General features: G+C 43.0%; 2 protein-coding genes and 1 pseudogene across 11 annotated transcripts in view; 2 read left to right on the plus strand and 1 right to left on the minus strand.

Annotated features, from left to right (window-relative positions):
- Positions 1 to 10,944, plus strand: part of ZNF367 (zinc finger protein 367) — a 33,120-nt gene extending 22,176 nt beyond the window's left edge. Inside the window, exons 2-5 of the mRNA XM_035300457.3 lie at positions 884 to 1,034; positions 2,299 to 2,418; positions 4,430 to 4,568; positions 8,435 to 10,944. Of these exons, the coding sequence (XP_035156348.2) occupies positions 884 to 1,034; positions 2,299 to 2,418; positions 4,430 to 4,568; positions 8,435 to 8,657 (633 nt within the window). The 3' untranslated portion in view covers positions 8,658 to 10,944. The remainder of the gene's footprint in view (positions 1 to 883; positions 1,035 to 2,298; positions 2,419 to 4,429; positions 4,569 to 8,434) is intronic.
- Positions 10,945 to 13,335: 2,391 nt separating this feature from the next.
- SLC35D2 (solute carrier family 35 member D2) overlaps positions 13,336 to 26,582 on the plus strand; it is an 86,465-nt gene continuing 73,218 nt past the window's right edge. For 7 of the 9 annotated variants that reach the window (XM_054254026.2, XM_002742755.7, XM_008993813.5 and 4 more), the window contains exon 1: positions 13,336 to 13,572. In XM_054254026.2, the coding sequence (XP_054110001.1) occupies positions 13,415 to 13,572 (158 nt within the window). In that variant the 5' untranslated portion in view covers positions 13,336 to 13,414. Of the gene's footprint in view, positions 13,573 to 15,103; positions 15,185 to 26,582 lie in introns of those variants that run through there. The other 2 variants (XM_054254023.2, XM_078365785.1) reach the window with 2 other exon arrangements.
- Positions 22,546 to 26,206, minus strand: LOC144581543 (actin-related protein 2 pseudogene; annotated as a pseudogene). Its single transcript, XR_013532480.1, has one exon. The product of XR_013532480.1 is annotated as an actin-related protein 2 pseudogene (transcript).

A 26,582-nucleotide genomic window follows, 5' to 3' on the forward strand; every position in this document is an offset into this window, starting at 1 on the left:
GCTAGAGGGTCTTTTCAGATCTTTTCTGAGCATGCTTCCTGCCCTGGGCATATATGCATGACTTTCTAAATTCCTGACTTTACTATAAGTGGAGATTGTTGAATGCCCTAATTTCCAAAAGAAACTTTCTCCCAGCTTTTCCTCTCAGGCTGTTGGTGTGTCTGTTTCCCTCAACTGAAATCTTTTGCCCCAGATGGCTGCAGATTTTTATTTGTAGTACAAGGTTTTTGAGCAATCCCCTCTAAATAGACCCCTCTTTGCCCTTTTCCAAGTTAGGGAAAACAAAGACAAACATATATGTCAGTACTTCAGGTAACCTTAAGACTCAAAACAGGCAAATGCAATTATTTCAAATAAGTTATGTTCTCCCTCTGGAAGCAGGGACTAGGGAGTAGGTTCCCAGAATGAGAATGCAGACTGCTGTCTTCAAGACTGCCACTGGGGAAGGGAAAGAGACAGGGCAAGTCAACATGCGGCCAACCTTTTCTATTGTTTTTTGTTGCTTTTTTATTGATTCGGTTTGCTGAGTTGCTCTGAATGTATTTTCTGGAGTTGTGACAGAGCTGATTGTGACAGTTTTTGCTTGATTTTTCAGTCATCTGTGGAGGGATGGGCTGTTAAGAGTTAATCTACTTCACCATTTTCACTGATGTCCCTTAAGAAAGACTTTTCCTTTGTTTTAGAGACAAAACAAAAACGTTTTGTGCAATGTTTCCTCAAACTCCTGGCCTCAAGTGATACTTCTACCTCAGCCTCCTAAATAACTGGGACTACAAGTGTGTGCTGCTCCCAAGAAAGATCTTTTAAAAGTTATATTATGATATGTTGCTTTAATGAGTAGAGTTCAAGAAGTTATATTAATGTTTGCAAAAATTGTCAACAGGATGGAATCCGACGTGGTAGACCCAGAGCAGATACTGTCCGCGATTTAATAAATGAAGGAGAGCATTCATCCAGCAGAATTCGTTGTAACATCTGTAATAGGGTATTTCCACGGGAGAAATCGCTCCAAGCTCACAAAAGGACTCATACAGGTAAGTTGAGCAAATTTTACAGAGACTGGCAGAAGTAACACTTTTTCTTTTCTTTTTTTGAGACAGAGTCTCGCTCTTGTCCTCCAGGCTGGAGTGCAATGGCGTGATCTCAGCTCTCTGCAACCTCTGCTTCCCAGGTTCAAGCTATTCTCCTGCCTCAGGCTCCCGAGTAGCCAGGATTGCAGGCGCCTGCCACCATGCCCAGCTAATTTTTGTATTTTTAGTAGAGATGGGATTTCACTGTGTTGGTCTGGCTGGTCTCGAACTCCTGACCTTGTGATCTGCCTGCCTCGGCCTCCCAAAGTGTTGGGATTGCAGGTGTGAGCCACTGCGCCTGGTCAGAAGTAACACTTAACTGAAAGCTGATTTGAGGTTGGGTAATAAATTGTTAGTTGGCTTATTTAGTCTTACATTACCACTATTGTGAAGTTTTTCTAAAAAGGTAGTATAGTCAGTTTCTTTTTGGTGGAGAGTGGTGGTCTTACGAATACCGGTTCCATGTGGTTCCTCAATTTATGGTAATTAACCTAGATATCATAGTCATGTTACTGGCAAATTTAGTTTTATCCTTTACCTGCCCGAATTTTACTTGATATGCTTTTATCTGTGTCATTGTTAAAATTCATCTGTAGGCCAAAAACAGTTAATTGTCAGGTTTTTAATAGAATTTCTAGAATCTTCAGTGTGCTATCAGAACGTTTGACCTAAGCATTAAATCTGAGGTGAACTATGGTAGGCAGCCATCCCAAGATTATTGTATGTCTTTATTTGCATATGGAAATTATAAATATCACTTAGAGAGCCAAAAAAAGTATGTATACAGGGCCCTTGTTCTCGCTATAAAGTTGGCCCCAAAAGAAGGAATCTTTTAGTTCATCTAACAGTTTACAGGTGAGGAAACTGAGGTGCCAAAAATCCAACTACTGCTGGCTTACAATCAGTCTTTCATACCATTATGTGTAGAGCTACACTGCCCCGCATAGTAGCCACTGTGACTCCTGAGCACTTGAAATGTGGGTAGTCTAAATTGAGATGGGCAGTAAATATAAATATAACCTTAAGGCCTAAAGGTGCTCCCCAGCAGGCAGCTGCTTGGTGCCACCCAAGTGCTGCTATTAGCATTTCTACTGCAGCTCAGTTGTGAGCATGGCATGCTTTATTGTTACTGGGAGTCATGACCTATATAAAGGTTGATTCTCTCCCCATCCCCCTCCTCTTCTAGCCTTAGTGTCTCAGATATAATATCTAACATCTATTTACTTAGGTGAGAGGCCTTATCTGTGTGACTATCCAGACTGTGGAAAAGCCTTTGTTCAAAGTGGACAGCTCAAAACACATCAGCGTCTTCACACCGGAGAGAAACCTTTTGTTTGTTCAGAAAATGGTATGGTGTTAGAAGTTAAGTTTATGGAATAACTAGTTGTGACTTAACAGTTAAAATATCTTTTCCTTGAATTTTTTTGGGGGGAAAGGTTTTTTAAAATAAATCTTATAAAACTTTAAAAGTTTTCTTCTTTAATAATTGTGATCCATGCTGAATTCCTCAGAAATGATTGATTTAGAAAATTTGTTTGTTTTGATTTTTGTGGATACATAGTAGGTATACATATTTATGGGGTACCTGAGGTACTTGATACAGGCATGCAGTGCGTAATAATCATATGCAAATGGTCTCTCCATCCCTTCAAGCATGTGTCCTTTGTGTTACAAATAATCCAGTTATATGCTTAAGTTATTTTAGAATGTACACTTAAATTATTATTGACTGTAGTCACCTTGTGCTGTAAAATACTGGGTCTTATTCATTCTTTCTATTTTTTGGTACCCATTAACCATCCCCTCCCCTCATCCTCCAGCTCCCCTTCCCGCCCCCAGCCCTTGGTAACCATTGTTCTACTCCACTCACTATCTCCATGAGTTCAATTGTTTTGATATTTAGATCCAATAAATAAGTGAGAACAAGTGATGTTTGTCTTTCTGTGCCTGGCTTAAGAAATGATTGATTTTTAAATAAAGTAGTCTTTTTTAATGAAACCTTAAAGGGCAATTAAACATACTATATCCAGTTGCAGGCAGTAGAAAAATCTGTGAAAGTAAATACAGCCTTTGGAGCAACATTTTAAACTTTCTATATATTATCCTAAGTGATTTTCTTAATCATTTATCAGTTTCTAAAGATGCACATTTTTATGCAGTTACAGCATATTTGAAATTCAGTGCAGTCTGTCTTGTTGCTCTATAATTTTCTTGATCATTACAAATGTTGCAAAGGTCTGCCAACTTTTCATCTAGCAAGTTTGCTTAAGCCTATACACAGTGGTTTCCTCTATGTTGGATAATTAATATTTATTTAATTTTTTTTTAATTGTTTTGAATCGGAGTCTCGCTTTTCGCCCAGGCTGGAATACAGTGGCATGATCCTGGCTCACTGCAACCTCCGCCTCTCAAGTTCAAACGATTCACCTGCCTCAGCCTCCAGAGTAGCTGGGATTACAGGCGTGTGCCACCACATCCGGCTAATTTTTGTATTTTTAGTAGAGATGGGGTTTCACCCTGTTGACCAGGCTGGTCTCAAACTCCTGACCTCAGGTGATCTGCCTGCATTGGCCTCCTAAAGTGCTGGGATTACAGGCGTGTAATCCTGCCTGATTCTCTCCCTATTACCTCGCCTGGCCTGAATATTTAATTTGTTTTTTAAATGTTCTTGTTACCAGCAAAGCTGAGGGGAATGTTTGCACACTTGTAGCTTTATTCATCTTTTTGGATGCTTCCTTATGATAGATTCCACAAATAGAATTTCCGGGTCCAAGGTTTTGAACTTTTTTTTTTCCCCTAGATGGAGTCCTGCTCTGTTTGTTGCCCAGGCTGGAGTGCAATGGCTCAATCTTGGCTCACTGCCTCTTCCGCTTCCCTCTCAAGTTCACGTGATTCTCCTGCCTCAGCCTCCTGAGTGGCTGAGATTTACAGGCACAGGCCACCATGCCCAACTAATTTTTGAATTTTTAGTAGAGATGGCATTTCGCCACATTGGCCAGGTTGGTCTCTTAACTCCTGACCTCAAGTGATTCGCCCACCTCAGCCTCCCAAAGTTCTGGGATTTTAGGCATGAGCTACCATGCGCTGTCATTTTGAACATTTTGAATTCATGCTAATAAACCACTTTCCAATGGTGTTGGACACATGGCCATGACCAAAATGTGACTGTCTTCCTGTCCCCGCTTTGGCATTGATGAGACTGTGCTAAGAATGGTTTGGTTGTTTTCTCCTTCAAATTATAGATCCTATATTTCACCGTGTTATTTTACGTTTCTGGATACCAGTGAAACTGAATGTTGTCCACATGTCTGTGTGCTGGATGTCCAGATCCTGACAGGTGCTAACCTTGTGTTTTGAAGGCTGCCTGAGCAGATTCACCCATGCAAACCGCCACTGTCCGAAGCACCCCTATGCCAGGCTGAAGAGAGAGGAGCCCACGGACACACTCAGCAAGCATCAGGCTGCCGACAACAAGGCCGCGGCCGAGTGGCTGGCAAGGTCAGGAATGCTGCCTTTAGTCCACCATAAAGATGCGTAGCGTGGGCTTGGGCTATGTTAGGGACTTGGGCACTCCTGTCATTTTAAATAAGCTGTATCTATATACATTTTGTAATGTAATTAGAAATGACCTCTGATTTTCTATAAAATTGTTATGGTGCTATTAGCATCTTAGAATCTGTGTGTGATAGAAAAATTACAATATAATTAGAGTGCCCAGACCACAGTTTATCTTAAAAGGAAGAGTTTTCCCATTTTGAAAGAATGTTTTATGTGTATTATGTTTCACTTGTCATGAATGCTACCCTTCTTCATTTTCTTTATGTTAGCATTAGCTATGTGCCAATTAAAACAGGGATAGACAGCTGGGCGCAGTAGCTCACACCTGTAATCCCAGCACTTTAGGGGGCCGAAGCAGGTGGATGACTTGAGGTCAGGAGTTCGAGACCAGCCTGGCCAACATAGTGAAACCCCATCTTTGCTAAAAAAATACAAAAATTAGCTGAGCAGTAGTGGTGCGTGCCTATAATCCCAGCTACTTGGGAGACTGAGGCAGGAGAATCGGTAGAACCTGGGAGGTGGAGGTTGCAGTGAGCCGAGATGGCCCCACTCCACTCCTGCACTCCTACCCTCCAGCCAGGGTGACAGGCTGAGACCCTGTCTCAAAAAAAACCGGGGATAGATGTTAGTGGTTCTTCTTGGGTGAGGTTCCAAAGATACCAATTTAATTTTTTCCAATGGCAACAAGGGGGCCATATAAAATAATTTCTGTAAGTATATTTTTGTCAAAAGACCTGTCTGCTGTGCACAAGCTGGCAGCAGCTGCTCAGGCCTCTCCCAAGCTTCTCACTGGCTGCTTAGGGGGAAGTCCAGGATTCTAGCTGTGCTGCCGAAGCCCCGCCTCCCTCTGGTAAGGCAACTGTCCCTTGTCACACCGAGCTGTGGGTTTCTCAACACAGCTACCTTTGTATCAAGGCTAATGTGCACCCTGCTCCCTCTGCCTGGAGCACTTGCTCTCCGCTTGACTTAGCCTCTTGCTCACCTTCATCTCTTACTCAGGGAAGCTTCCCTGACCTGCTCACCAACCCCTGAAACAAACGGGCTGGGACGCACTTAACAGATGCTTTCCTTTTCCTTTTCAAAACATCCATCACAATTTTGTTTGTTTATTGTCTACCTTCCCTGCCAGACTGGAAGCTTCCCAGGGCAGGGATATTTGTCTTGTTTGTTGCTGTAAGCCTAGGACCTAGCATAGCTTATGAGCCTTGATAAATATTTGAAGGAATACACTCTGTTTCGTTTGCATAAAAATACATAAGAATTAGATAATGGAATCTGGAAATACTGTTTGATTATTGAAGTCCAGGGAAATTTGTTAGCACTGTCATAGAACTTGTCTGTTTAGATGGGCTATTCTAGGGGTATCTTAAACTAAATATCTCCATCACTTCGTTCATCTTTCTCCTGATTGGCTCCTATGGCCCCATTATTTCTAATTTTGTTCAAGCCAGAAGCTTACTGGTCATGCTTGTCTTTTTTTTTTTTTGAGGCGGAGTTTCACTCTTGCTACCCAGGCTGGAGTGCAATGGTGCAATTTCCGCTCACCGCAACCCCCGCCTTCTGGGTTCAGGCAATTCTCTTCCCTCAGCCTCCTGAGTAGCTGGGACTACAGGCACGTGCCACCATGCCCAGCTAATTTTTTGTATTTATAGTAGAGACGGGGTTTCACCATGTTGACCAGGATGGTCTCTATCTCTTGACCACCCGCCTCGGCCTGCCAAAGTGCTGGGATTACAGGCTTGAGTCACTGCACCCGGGCTTTTTAATTTTTTTTTTTTTTGAGACAAGGTCTCATTCTTGTTGAGGCTGGACTGTAGTAGCAGGACTATTAGCTCACTGGAACCTCGACGTCCTGGGGTCAAGTGGTCCTCCACTTAAGCCTCCTGAGTAGGTGGGACCACAGGTGTGTGCCATCATGCCCACCTAATTTTTAACTTTTTTGTAGAGACAGGGTCTTACCACGTTCCCACACTGGTTTCAAACTCCTGGGGTCAAGTGATTCTCCCACCTTGGCCTCCCAGAATGTTGGGATTATAGGCATGAGCCACTGCACCTGGCCTCCTTGTCTTTTTCCTTGTCTTTCTCCTGTCTACTCAGTGACCAAGTTATGACACCTACCTCCTTAGTAACTAAAATTCAGCCACTTTAATGCTCTCAATCCATTTTTCATGCTGCTGCCAGAGGGATCTTTCTAAAATGTCAGTATGATCCTCAGCCTAAAGGCTAAACCCTTTATTAGGGAATTCAAAGCCCTTCATTACCTGGTTCCTGCTGACTTGCTGAACTTATCTTTTGCCATTCTCCTTTTCTAGTCATCCTTCAAGTCATACTGAACGATTTGCACTTTTTTCAGACCTCTGTGGGCACTGCCAAAACTTTTCTACTTTGAGTAGTCTGTTTTTCCTGAAATCTGGTAGTTGTATTATTATTTTTTGCTTGTAATTTTTAAAAACAGCTTTGTTGGGGCTAGTACGATGGCTCACGCCTGTACTCCCAACACTTTGGTTGAGGTGGGTGGATCACTTGAGGTCTGGAGTTCGAGATCAGACTGGCTAAATTGTAAGACCCCATCTCTACTAAAGATACAGGCCAGGCGCGGTGGCTCACGACTGTAATCCCAGTACTCTGGGAGGCTGAGGTGGGCAGATCACCAGAGGTCGGGAGTTGGAGATCAGCCTGGCCAGAATAGAGAAACCCCCTCTCTACTAAAATTAGCTGGGTGTGATGGCAGGCGCCTGTAATCCCAGCCACTCAGGAGGCTGAGGCACGAGAATCACGTGAACCCAGGAGGCGGAAGTTGCAGTGAGCCGAGATTGCGCCTCTTCACTTCGGCCTCGGTGAAGGAGTGAGACTCTGTCTCAATAAATAAATAAATAAATAAATAAATAACCGCTTTGTTGGTATATAAGTGACATACAAGAGATTATGCTACATTTAAAGTGTACAATTTGATACATTTTGACATATGTATATACTGTGAAACCATCTCCACAATCAAGATGGCGAACATATCCATCATTTCCAAGTTTCCTCGTGCCCCTCTGTGACCTGAACCACGCATTCCTCCCTGTTCCCCTTCTCTTCAAACAACACTGATCTGCTGTCAGTATAAAACAGTAGTTTTATACAAAAGTAGTTTGTTTATTCATTTACTTGTTGATGTGCATTTGGGTTATTTTTGGCTATTACATATAAAGCTACTATGAATATTAACATACAAGGCTTTTTTTTTTGTATGCTCTGTTACTGTCCTTTAAATACTATTTTTTAAGTTACCAAAGAGTTGAACATTTGCGTTTTCTCTTGTAAATTATCAGTTGGCTTTGTAATAGAATAAGGGTAGTGTTTTCAAGTTTTTGAATAAACTCTGTCCCAGATCTTAATCACTTTGTCATAGTTTGTGGCTTTAATAGTTGACAGAGTTAATGCTGTCAGTTACCATCCCTCTGTGGATAGGATAAATAAGTTTCTAAAGACTGTTTTTTCTACTATTTCTGTATTTTACTGTAGTCCATTTCACACAGGATCTTTAAGGCAGCAATAGTTTAATGGCAAAAACGTGATTTGAGAGTGAGTAGAAGATCTAGAACTGCCAGGTTTATTATAGAAACCTGAGCACGTCTCTTAACCTTGTTGAACTTCAGTTTCTTTCCTCTATAAATAAGAAATGTATTTTAAATCACTTTATAACTTTATAAACTGAATCACATAAAAGTAATATTGTGGTACAGAACTTTTTAAAAAGAAAAGTAAACATTTGGCATCTCGTGTCTGCCATGTAACTCATTCAGCTGCATTTCACTTAGGTATTGGGAAATGAGAGAGCAGCGCACCCCTACCTTGAAAAGCAAGCTGGTTCAGAAGGCTGATCAGGAGCAGCAGGACCCTCTGGAATACCTTCAGTCTGATGAAGAGGACGACGAGAAGAGGGGGGCCCAGCGCCGGCTGCAGGAGCAGCGGGAGCGCCTGCACGGAGCCCTTGCGCTCATAGAGCTTGCCAACCTGACTGGGGCACCACTCCGACAGTAGCCTGGACACTGACTGTTCCACTGTACAGAATTACTGCCCAGCGTACTTAAAAAGTAGATCCTTGGGCATAAGCTCAGCACCTTATTTGCTTATCATAGGCTGCTATTCTGTAGAAATTTATGAAGAATGTTATTGCCCCAGAATATGGGGTGAGAGAGATGCACTTTTTTTATATGGAAATGGATTTGATGTAAAGTTTAAAATATTTTGTAAATATGGACTGCACAGTACAGGGTAGAAAACTACAGATTGTGGGAAGCTAGATTTTGCAAGTTTAATGCATTCATTGGAAGCAGTTCTCACAGGAAGCACTTTGTGAATAAGACACTTGCATAAAAATCGGAATGGTACAAATAACCAAAGAAGGTTGAAACATTATTTATAAGATCATTTTTAACAATGTATATTGGTATGTTTAACAATACTGTAAACACTGAAGCAAGCAAGAAAGTATAAGATATGTAAGAGATAGTTTTAAATTGCAAAATACTGCGCCCACTAAGTCTAGAGAAATGGAAGGCTGACTATTTTGGAATATGGAAGATGTTCTAAGTAATGGACTTAGAAGAAAATAGATATTTGAAGATCTTGGTAAGATACACAATAGTTCAAAATTTTGAAATTGGAGCAAAATCAGTCTTATTCTATCTTTCTGGGGCTTTACAACTCAGTATAATATTTAAGTTTGAAAAGCACTTGTCATCCCTAGCATGTTAACTTAGGAACTTTTGCACATTTCATATTTCTCATTTGCTGAAATTGAGTGATTAATCTTGCAAAGTCTAGGTAACATAGTGATTGTTAATTTTAAAAGTAACATTAAGGGCCCTGTAATGAGATCTGGCACTTGGATTTTTACTAAAGGGACACCTACAGGGTTGTTTTGTAGTGAAATGTTTTAGATCTTTTGTTAGCAAACACTACATTTTAATTGTACTGCTTGTTTAGAATTATTAGAAAATTGAAGCCTCCATATTTATATTTTCAGTGCATAAAGCCACTTTCTTGCTTTACTTCAGAATAACATGCCAAGCTATTTTATGTTCACTAAATTTAGCTATCAGTTAAACACTGCAGAAAATATTAGCTACTCAAATAAGTAGGCTTCTGAAATAATTTTAACTGCAAGTGTGTTAACTTGTATGGTGGTTTTAAGCCGTTTTTCTAAATAAAGTTATTAAACACCACTTTATGTACTGAAGCATGAACAGGAAAATCAAGAGCTGAGCAGACCACCTCCTTTATATAGGCAAAAACTTCCATCATTTTGGCTTTTGACATGCATAGCATGGTAATTTACAGATTGCTTAATTGGAGTAAAACTCAGAGTAGTAGAGGGAAATATGGGCTCTTCAGAGCCTTTTAGCTTTTTTGAGTTGAAAGTTCCTACAGATATAGTTTAAACATTAGAAAGTAGGCTTCTTCATCCAAAAATCCCAGTGTGTCACAGTACACAGATAGTTTAAAATATGTAGCCTTGGGGAAGGGGAGGCATGTAAATGTCTTGGAAGAGGAGAAAAAGTATGAAAGAAGATATGATAGTATAAATAATGTGTATGATGAGGACATACTTTAAAAATGTAATTCCTCTGTACAGTAAGTTACAAATCTTTAGGGATTTTTTTTTTTAAATGAGAATTTATATTTGTAATGGTCTAAGAATTTTGTTTGTAATGTGGTATATAGAATTTTAATTTGGAGCACTTATAAGCTGGTTAAGAGAGACTATAGCATCTGAATTGCCTTGGTTTATATTTCAGCATTTCCTCTAGAAGTTTTCTTCTCAAATATGTGATTTAATGAACTAAAAACAACACTCATCAGTCTTCGGAAATTTAAACTGATCAACTTAACTAAAGAAGGGTAGTAAGAAGTTTTCAAATACAAATATTTGCCAACTCACAGATGATAACCTTTAAGGTCTTCAAAAGTAAGGGTTTTCTTTGTTTCTCCAGTCAGCTTTTGTCAGCTAATAGGTTTTTCATAAACATGTTTTATTTGTATAATTACAACACTTTAAGAAATTATTACAACTATTTGCTATAGAAACATTTAAAATGTTCTTTTTTGATATAAGCTATATACTTGGATAAAATTGGTATCTAAAATTTGAGGTGGGTTATGACTGCTTTTTGTTTTAAAAAATGTGGTTTACATTCAAATTTGGAAGTGTTTTATGCTTCATATGGCTAAGATGTAGCTTGGCAGAGTTAACAGCATAAGAATAAACATGCTGTAATTTTAAAAGATGCTTTGAATAAAAATTTATTTTAATTTAAAACTTGAAGTACATGGTAATTCTTAAAGCCTGTATAATTTGTTTTCTTATCAAAAATATAGTAACCATGATATAAAATTTTAAATGATAGCAAGATCACCTACAGTCTTTATGTTCATCAGCATTATTTCAGTACATGTTTGCATAGTTGTAGTTACAGTGTGAATTGTTTTTCTTTATGGCCTTTAGGATTATAGATGTTGCCAGGCGTGGTGGCTCAAGCCTGTAATCCCAGCACTTTGGGAGGCCGAGGCGGGTGGATCACGAGTTTAAGAGATCGAGACCATCCTGGTCAACATGGTGAAACCCCGTCTCTACTAAAAATACAAAAAAAATTAGCTGGGCATGGTGGCACGTGCCTGTAATCCCAGCTACTCAGGAGGCTGAGGCAGGAGAATTGCCTGAACCCAGGAGGTGGAGGTTGCGGTGAGCTGAGATCGTGCCATTGCACTCCAGCCTGGGTAACAAGAGTGAAACTCCATCTCAAAAAAAAAAAAAAAAAAGATTATAGATGTTTAAGTGCCTCATCTGGTTCATCACTACAGTATTAAAAATATACTGCTGCTGTGGATAAGTATTGGATAACTATTGCCACCCCATCCCCAGGCCTTAAATTAGGGTGATAAGGAACTGGAATTTCATTTCACTTATATTTAGGATGGTCACCTCCTCAAGAATGCACTTAAAGCCTGTGTACTTTTCTTTCTTTTTTCATCAGTTATTTCTGGTAGATCTTTAGTTATGTATTTGCAATAGCAAGGGTCAGTCTGTCCTACCCTTGTGCAGCAGAATGTCACAAGCAACTCCTTAGTGTGAGCTGTGGTTTAAACAGTAAGGATGAGATTTTGACTGGTAAGATCCTGGAAGTATGTATATACAAGCAAATTAAATGCAATTATGATGAAGGCCATCATTAAAAGTGACTCTAAAATACTCTTTTTTGCAGTCAAAACATTTGGAGATTCACAAGAACATTGAATGTTCTAAGGAAATTAACCAAAATGACTGTTCAATTTTAATATGAATTCATTTTCTCTTTTAAAGTGGGCTTACATGTCTTTTTTTTTTTTTCTTGTTTTCAGCAACTTGGGTTCTTCTGGTCTTTTCAGGGCTATTTTACATGTTCTCCTTTAGTTCTTATCAGGGCTGAAAATGTTTCCCAGTTTTCATTCTCCTTGTTGTTCAGTGCCTTAGAAAAACAATTCTCTGGGCATCTATGTAGTTAGGCCCCAACTTTTTTTTTTTTTTTTGAGACGGAGTTTCGCTATTGTTCCCCAGGCTAGAGTGCCATGGCACGATCTCGGCTCACCGCAACCTCCCTTCTGGGTTCAAGCAATTCTCCTGCCTCAGCCTCCCGAGTAGCTGGGACTACAGGCGCGCACCACCATGCCCAGCTAGTTTTTGTATTTTTAGTAGAGACGGGGTTTCACCTCATTGACCAGTATGGTCTTGATCTCTTGACCTCGTGATCCACCCGCCTCGGCCTCCCAAAGTGCTGGGATTATAGGCGTGAGCCACCGCGCCCGGCCCCAATTTTTATTTAACTTGGAATATTCAGGTTTTCTAAGAAGCTGTAAGTTTATATTTTTAAAGACGAGAGTAGGCAGTTCTGAGAAGTTCTTCAACTGACCTGGCGCAAAGGCAAAGGGCCCTCCGTGAGGAGTCGACCTCCCACAAAGCACCCAGCGGACACCCAAGTCCCAAGGCTTCACCCACCTTACTCCCAGCCCCCCCCCACTCCTAGATACTTATTGAAGAGAAATGAAAACACAGGTCCCACAAACGATCACAAATTTTCCTGGGAGCATTTTTCCTAATGGTCCTAAGCTGGAAACAACCAACCAATGGATACACAATTTGTGATACTGCTCAACAATGAAACAAACCACATGGGCGAATCTAACACATGGAGTGAAAAACCCTGAGAGCACATGCTCATTCATAATTCTAGAAAGTGCCCTGTTTATTTGAAATTGCGGAAAAGGCAAACCTAACTGACAGCAATAGCGATGAGATTCGGGCGTTAACTCCAAAGGAGCAGCAAAGAGAACTTCGAGAAGTTACTCGGGTGGATGCCCTTGCCGAGGCTCATCTCAAACTGTGGACTGGCAAGATGTGTACATTTCATTGTACGTAAATGAAATGCTCAACAAAAAAGCTGTAGGAAAAAAAAAAAGCAGAACAAGCCCTGAGATTTGAGCAAGCGTTTCTCCCCAGGAAAGTCTGGAAGAAGGCAGCGCTTTTCTACTCCCCAACGCGTTTCTGGCCCTGGAGACCGAAGGAGGTGCCTGGAGCCAGGGTGAAGTCCAGCGCGCAGGGGCCTCCCACACCGGCTTCGGGGTGCTCTCAGGAGGCGGGCCGGGACCTGGGGTTGCGCCGGGCTCTTCCTCTTCCTGCCGCGCCCTCTTCCCCGGCCCGGCCGGAGGGACCAGTGTGTGGCTGAGGCTGGCGGGTGGTGGGGTCCGCTCCGCAGCGGGAGATGACTGCCGGCGGCCAGGCCGAGGCCGAGGACGCGGGCGCGGATTCCGGCGCGGCGCGGCTGCCCTCGCGGGTGGCCAGGCTGCTGTCGGCGCTCTTCTACGGGACCTGCTCCTTCCTCATTGTGCTGGTCAACAAGGCGCTGCTGACCACCTACGGGTGAGGCGGGTCGGGGCTGGGGGATCTGCGGGAGCGCGGGGCTGACCCTGCCCTCCTTGCGCTTCGGGCTAGGGCGAGTGGGATCAGGGACCCTGCAGTCCCAGCTGGACACATTGGCCGAGTTTCCCAGGCGCCCTCCTGAACTCGGGCAGATTTCTACACTCAGGCCACAACCTGAGAAAGTCGATCTCTTCCTGAGCGCGCCTACTCTGCTGCGAGGCGCCCCGTCCCGGGCGAGCTGGTGGAGCGCAGACAGATGATTTTACACACCCAGCGAGCTGAAAACGGGTTCAAATGTCTGCCTCACAGATCTCGATGTTCAACGGTCAGGTATTCCCGTGCCAGTAAGTCTATTTGTACTGATTGACTATTCGTTCTGAAATGACCAGCATGTTCACGGAAAACTCGGAAAAACAATCGGAAGTTCCTATGAAGTACTTTTTTGGGTTAGTGTGAAGTAAACCAGCAAACTTGTGATTGCCTTGAACCTATTTGTAAGGACTAGAAAATCCTGCTTAATTCTGCTGGCATTGTAGCGGCACTGACAAAATTGTGGATTTAGCCTCAGCTCTGCCGGCTAAACAGCTGTCTCTTTGGACCAGTCGCACCGTCAGCAATTTTTTTCGGATGCAAAAACTGAATGATTACAATCGTGTTAATTACCTTCCAGGGCTCTGCATGAGCTGTTATACATGAAGGCTCTTTGTAAACTCTATTGTGTTGCAAGAATGTACCATCAATATTTTAGAGCCCAAAGAGACCTAGAGAGTATCTTTGCTAGAGAGTATCTTAGACTATCAGCTTTCTTATTTATATATATGTGTCCCGATTGAGCTTATGTGGGTCTCAGTTTTCTAGAATATAAACTAAGAATGCTGAGGCTGGATGAGGTGGTTTGCAACTGTAATCATAGCACGTTGAGAGGCCAAGGAAAGCATATGGCGTGTGTGTGTGTGTGTGTGTGTGTGTGTGTGTATTTTTTGAAACAGGATTTCGCTCTGTTGCCCAGGCTGGAGCGTAGTGACACAATCATTGCTCACTGCAACCCCAGCCATCCGGGTTCAAGCAGTCATTCTGCCTCAGCCTCCAGAGAAACTGGGACCATAGGTGTGCACCACTATACCGGCAATTTTTTTTTTATGTTTTGTAGAGGTGAGGTCTCAGTGTATTTCCCAGGCTGGTCTTAAACTCCTGTCCTCCAAACCTGCCTTGGTCTCCCAGAGTGCTGTGATTATAAGTGCAAACTATCTCATCCAATCTCACATTCTTTATTTTATATTTGAGAAAACAGACCCACATAAGCTGGATTGGTTGCACCTCCAACAGATATTTACTGAGCACCTACTAAGTGTTGAACCCATTGCAAACACCACAGAATCCTCTGTGAACGGCACAGAGCCCCTGCTCTAGAGATTCTGCTTCAGTGGTAGAGACAGGAAATAAACAAGTAGCTTCATGAATAAACAAGACACTTTCAGATCTGACATGAGAGGGCCTGGGCTGGAGTAGCTGTCAACAGAGCACTCCAGGCAGAAGTGTGCAATGTGCCGAAGTGGGCATGAGCTTGGCTGCTGGAGGAACAGAGAGAAAGTCACTGTGGCTGGGCAGGGAGGTAAGCAGGGAAGGTGGGAGTCAGTGCTTTCTCTCCTTCAGTAGCATTTGCTAAGCCCTGTGATGTGCCAGCACTGTTTGGGGAGAACAGTATTTTCCCACTGTGCTTGGGAAAGAAGTGCAGAGAGCAGATCAGAATCCCTGACCTCTTGGAGCTACATCCTTGTGGACCAATAAATGAGCCAGTGATATTTACATTATGTCAGATGTGGCCAAGGTGCTGGGGAAAAAATAAAACAGGAGAGCGAGTGAGGGAGAGAGGGAGGGGAGAGAGTATGCCGTGTGAGTGTGATCAGTGGAGCCTTAGGAGGAGATGGCATTGGAGCCAAGACTGGAGTAAGGTGGGGACATAAGCCGCACTGGAGGATGGGGGAAGAGCATTCCAGGCCTGGAGGAGTGAAGGGTTTGAATGGGAATGGTACCAGATGGGGTCTGAGAGTAATGGATTGCTGGCCTGTGTGGGGCCTTGAAGGCCACTGTGAGGGCTCTGACATCAGCTCTGAGTGAGGTGGCAGCCACGCAAAGTGTTGGACAGGGGAATTACATTACCTAAATCACTCTGGCTGCTGTGCTGGGGGCAGGTATCTGGGACCAGGGTGGAAGGATGGGACTGGATAGTTTTAGTCTCATGCTAAATGCAACTGGAAGTCCCTTAGAAGGTTACGACATGGGAGTGACCTGACACAATTTGTCTGATTAAAAAGATCTCAGGGCCGGGCACGGTGGCTCACACCTGTAATCCCAGCACTTTGGGAGGCCAAGGCGGGTGGATCACGAGGTCAAGAGATCGAGACGATACTGGTCAACATGGTGGAACCCCGTCTCTACTAAAAATACAAAAAATTAGCCGGGCACGGTGGCGCGTGCCTGTAATCCCAGCTACTCAGGAGGCTGAGGCAGGAGAATTGCCTGAACCCAGGAGGCGGAGGTTGCAGTGAGCCGAGATCGAGTCATTGTACTCCAGCCTAGGTAACAAGAGCGAAACTCTGTCTCAAAAAATAAAATAAAATAAAAAGATCTCTCTTTGGGGGGAAATAGGGGAGGGACAGTGGGAGGTGGGGAGTTGGGGAGAGATAGCATGGGGAGAAATGCCAGATACAGGCGAAGGGGAGGAAGGCAGCAAATCACACTGCCATGTGTGTACCTATGCAACAATCTTGCATGTTCTTCACATGTACCCCAAAACCTAAAATGCAATTAAAAAAAAAGAGATCTCTCTGGCTGATGGGCGGGTAGAGAACTGACCGTACTGGCAGCAGGGAGAGGGGCTGGAGGCCACTGCAGGGTTCCAGGTAAAGACAGTGTGGACTGGGCAACCATAGCAGCAGAGGTAAAAGGAAGGGGTGGATTGGGGGTATTTTTTGGTGATCCTGTGGCTGTCAGTATTCTTGACAAGGTCTCTCCAGTGTGTTGCAGCCTTCTGCCTGGTGTCCATAGAAACACAATCCTGCCTCAAGGAAATGAACATGGACATACTGTACCTAAACCTGGAGCATTTTTCACTGAAGCTTATGAAGGAAAATAAAAACTTAAACAGGATTTAAAAAAAAAAAAAGGCGGGTGTGGTGGTTCACACCTGTAATCCCAGCACTTTGGGAGGCCAAGGGGAATAGCTCACCTGAGGTCAGGAGTTCGAGACCAGTTTGGCCAACATGGTGAAATCCTGTCTCTACTAAAAATACAGAAATTAGCCAGGCGTGGTAGCAGGTGCCTGCAATCCCAGCTACTCGGGAGGCTGAGGCAGGAGAATCGCTTGAACCCGGGAGGTGGAGGTTGCAGTGAGCTGAGATAGCACCATTTTGCTCCAACCTGGGCAACACAGCAAGATTCTGTCTCAAAAAAAAAAAAAAAAGAAAAAGAAAAAAAAAGAGAAAGGAAGAAAGGCTCTAGCCTATCCATCTTTGAATTGTTGAGTTTCATGATTGAAGGAGAAAATGGAATTCTTGCCTTAGGAAGGCCAAACCCCTCATAATCCTTTTAAATAAACATTTAACATTTCTGTAATGTAATATACAGTTGAAGAACCCTTGTTACATAACATTGTTCATTCTTTCCTCTCAGAACGCTTTATGCACACATTATTGATGGGGGAGGGCTGGGGTGATGTGGTTACAACAAGGAACCATAGAAATCGGATCCAAGCATGAGCTGTGTGAGGATAGAATGTTGTGTTGTAGGACAGAAGAAAGGACCTTTTGGTAGTTACCTAATGCACAGGGTTGTGGGAATGTAGCTCAGGGGATGCTTGTTTCTCTTTCATTTTGGGCACATAGTTTCTGGTCTGGATACAAAAAGAATGGGTGATCTTAGTGATTGGTTTGTTTTGTAATTCATTGTAATGCCAGATTTACCTGGTTGGACACAGAGGCCTTTGGAGGCTGTGAACTGTGAGAACCTATTGGGATGAGAGGGGAAAATAAGGGCATTTAAGAATTTGTGGCCAGTTGGTTATGCTTTTGTTTTTTTGTTTTTTTTGAGACAGGGTCTCGCTCTGTCACCCAGACTGGAGTGCAGTGCTGCCATCACAGCTCATCTCAGCCTCTACCTCCTGGGCTTCCCACCTCAGCCTCCAGAGTAGCTGAGACTATAGGAGTGCACCACCACACCTGGCTAATTTTTGTATAGATATGTATTTTTGTAGAGAGGGGTTCTCGCCATGTGGCCCATTCTTGTCTCGAACTCCTGGGCTCAAGCAGTCCATCCGTCTTGGCCTCTTGAAGAGGGTTGGAATTATAGGCATGACCCCCTGCGCCTGGCTTGATTGTGCTCTTGGTCCTTTGGGATCAGGTTCATAAGGGTTGTGTAATTGTTCTGGGTTGTGGAGTTTTTCTCTTCTTTCTTTCGAGATCGAGTCTTATTCTGTCGCCTAGGCTGGAGTGCAATGGCACGATCAAGGCTCACAGAAGCCTCTACCTCCTGGGCTTACGTGATCTTCTCACCTCAGCCTCCTGAGTAGCTAAGACTACAGGTGTGTGCTACCACTCCTGGATAATTTTTTAATAAAAAAATTTTTGTTTTGAATTTTTAATTTTTGTAGAGATGGAGTTTTGCTATATTGCCCAGGTTAGTCTCAAATGCCCGGGCTCAAGTGATCCTCCTGCCGCAGCCTCCCAAAGTGCTAAGTTTACTAGCGTGAGCCGCCACACCCAGCTTGTCTTTTCCTTTTCAATATTGTACTCCTAGTCTACAGCATGGAAGAACTGACTAATGATGCTTAATAAAAATATCTAACTTTGCTGTATTCATTTCAACAAATATTTGCTTAGTATTTGCTATATATGTTTATTATGCATTCCAAGGCTTGATATCTTTTTTTTTTTTTTTTTGAGACAGGGTCTTACTCTGTCACCCAGGCTTAATTTCAGCTCACTGCAATCTCTGCTGGCTCAGGCAATCCTCCAAATTCAGCCTCCCGAGCAGCTGGGACTGCAGATGCACACCACTATGCCCAGCTAATTTTTTTTTTTTTTTTTTTTTTGTAGAAATGGAGTCTTTTTTTTTTTTTGAGACAGAGTTTCGCTCTTGTTACCCAAGCTGGAGTGCAATGGCGCGATCTCCGCTCACCGCAACCTCCACCTCCTGGGTTCAGGCAATTCTCCTGCCTCAGCCTCCTGAGTAGCTGGGATTACAGGCACATGCCACCATGCCCAGCTAATTTTTTGTATTTTTAGTAGAGACGGGGTTTCACCATGTTGACCAGGATGGTCTTGATCTCTTGACCTCATGACTCGGCCTCCCAAAGTACTAGGATTACAGGCGTGAGCCACCACACCTGGCCCAGAAATGGTGTCGTAATATGTTACTCAGGCTGGTCCCGAACTCCTGGGCTCACATGATCCACCCACCTTGGCCTCCCAAAGTGCTGGGATTACAGACATGAGCCACCACGCCCAGACTAGACAGTAATTTCCAAAGCTGCCTAGTAGTCTGAATCACTTGGAGAGGGTTTTGTTTTTGTTTTTTAATAAAAGCTACTGAATTGGAATCTTTAGTGGTGGGAACTGGAATTCTATTTTCCAAACCAAAAGCAATTCCTAATGTGCTCTTACTTTAATGAAAACCTGGCTCTGTCCTGAAGACGCTGCTCCCTTGGGCCCCCTTGATGGAGCTGGATCTTTGCCTCACCCACCAGGCCTGGGCCAGGAGATGAGCTTGGGTCCTCCTAGCTCCCAGCTGCTCATGCTCTGTTGAGACTCTGGATGTGCTATCCTTTCTGCTCCTTGTAGAATGGTGCCTGAGCTTCTGGTGACTGATTCTGTACATCTTTTTTTTTTTTTTTTTTGAGACAAAGTTTCACTCTTGTTACCCAGGCTGGAGTGCAATGGCGCAATCTCGGCTCACCGCAATCTCCGCCTCCTGGGTTCAGGCAATTCTCCTGCCTCAGCCTCCTGAGTAGCTGGGATTACAGGCACGTGCCACCATGCCCAGCTAATTTTTTGTATTTTCAGTAGAGATGGGGTTTCACCATGTTGACCAGGTTGGTCTCGATCTCTTTGACCTCGTGATCCACCCGCCTCGGCCTCCCAAAGTGCTGGGATTACAGGCGTGAGCCACGGCACCCGGCCTGATTCTGTAAATCTTAGCCTTCCTCTCCATCCAGCTCAGGTCAGCTTTCCTGTGGTTTCAGGGTTCACATGCTGAGCTGTCACAGTCTGCTCTGATCTCCAGCAAACTCTCCTGAAGCCTGCTTCCCATGACTCTCTCTGCTGCCAAGACCCTCTCCTCACAAGTGTCAAAATCAGATTAAAAATGTGGAGACAAGGCTGTAAATTTAATATTTATTTGGGAAGAAAGAATTGCAATGTGAGTCATACATGCAATCTAGGTGGTCTTTGGTATGTCTGAGGAACAAAGAGAAGGTTTGAGGTTTTATTGGAAAAGAAGAAATGTTACATAACGCTGCTGGGAGAAAGATTACTGGCACTGTCAGGGTTTGGGGAGCTGGCAGGTTCTGACTGGTGAGTGAAGGTGATGGGCAAAATGAGTTCTGAAGCTGCAAGCAGGTTGTCTCAGAAGTTAGAGATAGGCCGGGCGCGGTGGCTCAAGCCTGTAATCCCAGCACTTTGGGAGGCTGAGGCGGGTGGATCACGAGGTCAAGAGATAGAGACCATCCTGGTCAACAAGGTGAAACGCCAGGGTCAACAAGGTAAACCCCGCCTAGCTGGGCATGGTGGCAAGTGCCTGTAATCCCATCTAGTCAGGAGGCTGAGGCAGGAGAATTGCCTGAACCCAGGAAGCAGAGGTTGTGGTGAGCCGAGATCGCGCCATTGCACTCCAGCCTGGGTAACAAGAGCAAAACTCTGTCTCAAAAAAATAAAAAGAAGCTAGAGATAAAACACGTTTCAGGTTATAACAAGCAGTTCCAGCAGTTGGGCTTGCAGAGAATTGCATTCTTGGAGCAATGTTTTGTACCCTGAGTGCTTTTCCTACCTGGCTACTGTTTTAGTTTGATAGGACAACAGTGGCCCATTTCAGATGATCAATGGTAACGCAAGTAACCGCACCTCTCAGAGATCTCCCCTGCAGACTGTCCATGCTTGGCCTCCCTGGGCCTCCTCCTTACTCCCTTCCTGTTGCTGTGACTGTGCCTCCTAGCATTGTTTCCTCGCTTGGTCCACTGAGAGCCACTTTAGGAAGGACACGTGAGACTCCTTTCCTCTCATCTCGGCATCCACTTGTCTTCTGCTTGCTTCTTTCAGCACTTGAACAGCTCTTGAGCCAAAAACCACATCTGGCTGGCTGGTTTGCTTTTAAATTGTTGACCCCATGGCCGGGCGCAGTGGTTCACACCTGTAATCCCAGCACTTTGGGAGGTCAAGGTGGGTGGATCACTTGGGGTCAGGAGTTCGAGACCAGCTCTGGCCAGCCAATGGGTTGAAACCCTGTCCCTACTAAAAATACAAAAATTAGCCAGGCCTGGTAATCCCAGGACAATTGGTATTGTAGGGGGAAAAGAAGAAAAGAAACATTTGATCTATGGGATTATCAGGCAAAGAGAGGCTCTGGAATGTAACAGCAGTCGTGTCAGGACTCAGGAGTGCATATCAAACTCAGGAGTGCAGTGGCATGATCTCAGCTCACTGCAATTTCTGCCTCCTGGGTCCAAGCAATTCTCCTGCCTCGGCCTCCTGAGTGACTGAGATTACAGGTGCCCACCACCACTCCTTGCTAATTTTTGTATTTTTAGTAGAGACAGGGTTTTACCATGTTGGCCAGGCTGGTTTCAAACTCCTAATCTCAAGTGATCTGTCTGCCTTGGCCTCCCAAAGTGTTAGGATTATAGGCATGAGCCACTGTGTCCCACTCCTGGCTAATTTTTGTATTTTTAGTAGAGATGGGGTTTCGCTATGCTGGCCAGACTGGTCTTGAACTCCTGACCTCAAGTGATCCACCTGCCTCGGCCTCCCAAAGTGCTGGGATTACAGGCCTGAGCCACTGTGCCCAGCCAGAATCAGAAGACTCTTGAAAGAGTTCTGTCCACACAATCTTCACTTTCTCATGTTCACACCTACAAGAACTCAGTTAAAACATTGGGGATACAGAAATGAGCAAAGAAGACAATAATAATAATAATTCCCACTACCTAGAATTAATACCTTTTTTTTTTTTTAAGACAGAGTTTTGCTCTTGTCTCCCAGGATGGAGTGCAATGGCACAATCTTGGCTCACTACAACCTCTGCCTCCTGGGTTCAAGCGATCCTCCTGCCTCATCCTCCTGAGCAGCTGGGATTATAGGGACCTACCACCACGCCCAGCTAATGTTTGTACTTTTAGTAGAGGCAGGGTTTCACCATGTTGGCCAGTCTGGTATTGAACTGACCTCAGGTGATCTATTTGCTTCGGCCTCCCAAAGTGCTGGGATTACAGGTATGCGCCACTGTGCCTGGCCATCAGTACATTTTAGAAGAAAAGTTAGGGCCGGGCGTGGTGGCTCACGCCTATAATCCCAGCACTTTGGGAGGCCAAGGTGGGTGGATCTCTAGGTCAAGAGATTGAGACCATCCTGATCAACATGGTGAAACCCCGTCTCTACTAAAAATACAAAATTTAGCTGGGCATGGTGGGGCAGCCTGTAGTCCCAGCTACTCGGGAGGCTGAGGCAGGAGGAGAATTGCTTGAACCCTGGAGGCAGAGGTTGCAGTGAGCCGAGATCGCGCCATTGCACTCCAGCCTGGGTAATAAAAGCAAAACTCCGTCTCAAAAAAAAAAAAAAAAAAAAAAAGAATTCAAACAAAATAGAAATATTAGGGTGAAATTTTTAAAAATTTGCTATAATGCACATGAGGCAACAATTTCACATCTTTTTGGGTGGATAGATGGATACAGATAAATAGATGGAGACAGAAACATAAATGAATTGCTTTTTTTTTTTTTACTTTGAAAAAATCTGTTTTATTTTCTGAATCAAAAAGAAGTATTTCATCTTAAATTTAGACTGTTTGGCTTTCCACTGATATCTCAAGATACTTTCCATATATTAACAGTGCTCAGAACTGTGTAAAAGTTAACAACCAATACCATGTTTTAAAGAAAAAAGTTTAAATGTAAGACTAATGTCTTGGGGACATCAGTAAATGTATTTCTAAAAAACCCTTCGCAAAGGTCAAAGTATTGGCAATTCTAATTAAAACATTTTAAATGTTTAATTATGGGAAATTTAAGTACCAACAGTTTTGAGAGCTAAAGAATCAGATCGCTTTTAAAAACAATTTTTTTCTTCCTGAGGGATTCATACATGACAACAACTCCAGTTAAACATAATACTCCACCCAAATCTCAAATTTAAATGCATGATTTCACCTTGGAATAGTAAAATTACAAAATGGAACTTCTAAATTAAAATATATATACATAATACAGCATTTTAACTGTCATGTTTACCAGCAGAATTATGAAATCAAAACAAATTTTACATTCAAGGGACAAATAATAAATGCTCTTTCATTGTTTTAAAAGTCCATTCCATTCTTCGTTGTTTTCTACTCCCATATTTTAAAATTATGACCAAAGGACCAAAGGCCAAGTCAATCCCATTTCCCTGAACCCGACAGCCAGTACATATGCATCCTTTAACAAGCCCAGGTCTCAAAAGGCTGGGGTTATTTATATAAGAAGATTTGGGAACGCTTTAGAATTGCAAAGTGACTCTAAGATCCACTTTCCCAAGATCTAGTAAGGGCTATTCATGCGTTCTGAAGCATGTCCAGCATGCAGGCAAACTTACCTGTTCAAATTAAGGTAAAACAGATGAAGAACACTTAATATTAACAGAAGCTACATAATTAAAACTAACTTTTCACTGCTTATTTAATATAAACTAATTATGTATTCTTACAAAACAGATACCCTCAAGTCAATAATTTCTTTTATTTTTCAAATTTAGAAATGTCTCATATATTGGTACTAGTTGATATTTTTCAGATACCAAGGCATACCAACAGGATTCATAAATAGGATTTTCTGACACAGGCAGGAATGTCTGCTAACATTTACAAAATACCAGAGACTCTTCTTTCAAGCTTCAAAGATGGGTGAAAATTAACAGTTCCAATTAGTTTTCCAGTACAAATAAAAAATTTAAATCTTGATTTTTTTTTGGCCAACATTTTAAACTCATTAGAGTCAAAATTTACTCTACTTCCAGGTTTCAAATCAAAACAAACAAACAAACAAAACTAATGAAAATTACCCAACTGGCAACAAGTCCCATATTCCAATGTTATTTTTAAACCACCAATTATAACCTACGGCCAGAAATTATTTGTTAAGTACCTGCTTGTTTTATTAAGCACTGGTCAATTATATAAAAGAATAATTTGCTAGAATGATACTTGGCACTGGGTTATCTTAATACTTCTGGAATAAACAGAAGCATTAACAAAACACCAGATCTTAAGCACTTTTAAATCTGTAATTTGAATTCCAAAAGGACTTTTAAATGTTACTTTTACACTGACAGATTGTAGGGAGTCTAGTCCCAGCTAACATGGTTGATTTTAAAAAACAAATAGATCCCTAAGCCAGATGGTAATGGAATACTACAGTTGCTTTTTATATCATATGGAAACAGTTCCAGACAGAGCACAAGTAAAAGAAAACCTGCCAAATCAAAGTACTGTAAATAAAGTTCCTCTTATGTACTCCAGTGAGAAACCCTCAAAAATAAAAATCAAAAGACCACCCACTGTTACCCCCCCTCCACAAAACCCACCCAAAACACTTTAGTTCTGAACCTACCATTTCTCTAAGATGTTCACAGGGGAACCTTTAAGGTACTTAAAGCTGCAAAGCACAGTTGAAAGCGCCACACTACAGGGGAAATGCCCAAAGGGCTCAGCAGCCGCCCACCCATCCCGAACCACCCCCGTCCCAGTAATATGTACAAGCTCCTGTTAAAGATTTTTTCTTAGGCTAATAAAGGCATAGCACCTAGTGTGCTAAAGACTACAACTAGCAGCATTAGAGCAGTAAAGTGAAAATAGGAAGCCCACAGGAATGATCTAAATGCCTACTTAGAAGAAACAAAGCAGCAGACAAGATTCTTAGCCCTCTCATCTATGCAGGGAAGCATTTGAATTAAACTCAGATTTACCCACATTAACAAAAATTTAACAAAGCTTCCCCAAGACACCAGAATAAAACTTGACCTTTCCAGTCAAATGGCACAGAGAGACCTCTTCCATGTCCTGGAGTCGAATGAGTTCAAAGATTGGCAATAAAGGAAAAAAGAAAGTATTACAGGTGTGATGGGAACATGCTCTGTTTATCGAACAGTCACACCAAGTTTCTCTAGCACACGGACACCCTTTTCTTGGTACTCTTGTCGGGTCATTCAAAAGTTGTCTTTGTCTTTCATGATACCTGCTAGAACTGCACCACCCAGGAATACCATGTGCTTTCTGCGGGGTGGGTCTTCAATGCGGATCTTAAATTTAGAAAGTTTTTCTACAACTCCCTTTAAAACTCGTTCTAAGTAAAGCTGTTTAAGTTCCCGTTCCAACCATGATGGCAGGCCAGGGTACATAGTAGACCCTCCAGAAAGCACAATGTGTTTGTAGAATTCAGATCTGGTATCAGTGTCAGCTGCCTGAATTGTGTTAAAAAGCAATTCAGCAACACCAACTCCTTCAACATTGATCAAGTGAGGCTGAAATAAAGCTTCTGGTGCTTCAAATCTCTCTCCCCCAACTTTGATGATACGTCCATCTGGGAGTGTATAAGATTCAACTAATACCGTGGTTTCTAAGGCCAGTTTCTGCTCTTGCTCAATATTGTATCCCACGTGACACAGTTTTCCTTTAATCATGAGAACCGTTTCAAAATCAGCAGAGTGGTTGAAGGCATATTCTCGCAACAGAAGCAGCTTGATAAAGTATCTAGTTATATCCCTCCCAGCAATATCCAGTCTCCTGGTAAGATGAGGGAGAGAAAAGCCTTCATATACTGGGCAAATTTGAGTTACACCATCTCCAGAGTCTACCACTAGTCAATAAACCTTGAGCATACAAAGTCAGAACTGCTTGGATGGCTACATATACACCAGAAAACTGGTAAGTTTCAAACATTACCTCTACAATCTTCTCTCTGTTTTTGGTTGGGTTCATAGGAGGTTCTGTGAGTAAGATTTTACAATTTCTGGTATCTATATTAAGTTTCTCTGGTCCAAATGTGTAGTCCCACAGGTGTTTCATGTCATCCCAATTTCATACTATGCCATTTTCCATAGGGTAGTTCACTTCTAACATTGATCGTAATTCACTTGCCTCATCATCAACCATAAGGTCCTTGATTTCAATGTTTCCCACTTTGGTGGTTGATCTGATAATAGGTCTTCCAACCAAAGCTGGGAAGATGTGTTCTGGAAAGTTAGAGCCTGCATAACCACACTTCACAAACCCGGTGCCGTCGTCGCACACCACCACCTTCCTGCCCTGGCTGTCCATCGTCCGCCCAGGTGAGAGCCGCTGCGCCGCACAACCTACAGCCGCCGCCGCCCGGCCGTTTTCTTTTCTTCCTCCTCCCTCTTCACGGCCCCTCCTTCGGCCCAACTTTTTTCCCCCAACAGGAAGTCGCCGCCCCTGCATTGCTTTTTATAAAAATTGATTCAGATTATAAGGCCGGGTGCCATGGCTCACGCCTGTAATCTCCAGCACTTTGGGAGGCCGAGGCGGGTGGATCACGAGGTCAAGAGATCGAGACCATCCTGGTCAACATGATGAAACCCCGTCTCTACTAAAAATACAAAAAATTAGCTGGACACGGTGGTGCGTGCCTGTAATCCCATCTGCTCAGGAAGCTGAGGCAGGAGAATCGCCTAAACCCAGGAGGCGGAGGTTGTAGTGAGCCGAGATTGCGCCATTGTACTCCAGCCTGGGTAACAAGAGTGAAACTCCGTCTC

This window comes from Callithrix jacchus, chromosome 1, assembly GCF_049354715.1.
Source record: "Callithrix jacchus isolate 240 chromosome 1, calJac240_pri, whole genome shotgun sequence".
In the NCBI taxonomy this organism is placed as follows: domain Eukaryota; kingdom Metazoa; phylum Chordata; class Mammalia; order Primates; family Cebidae; genus Callithrix; species Callithrix jacchus.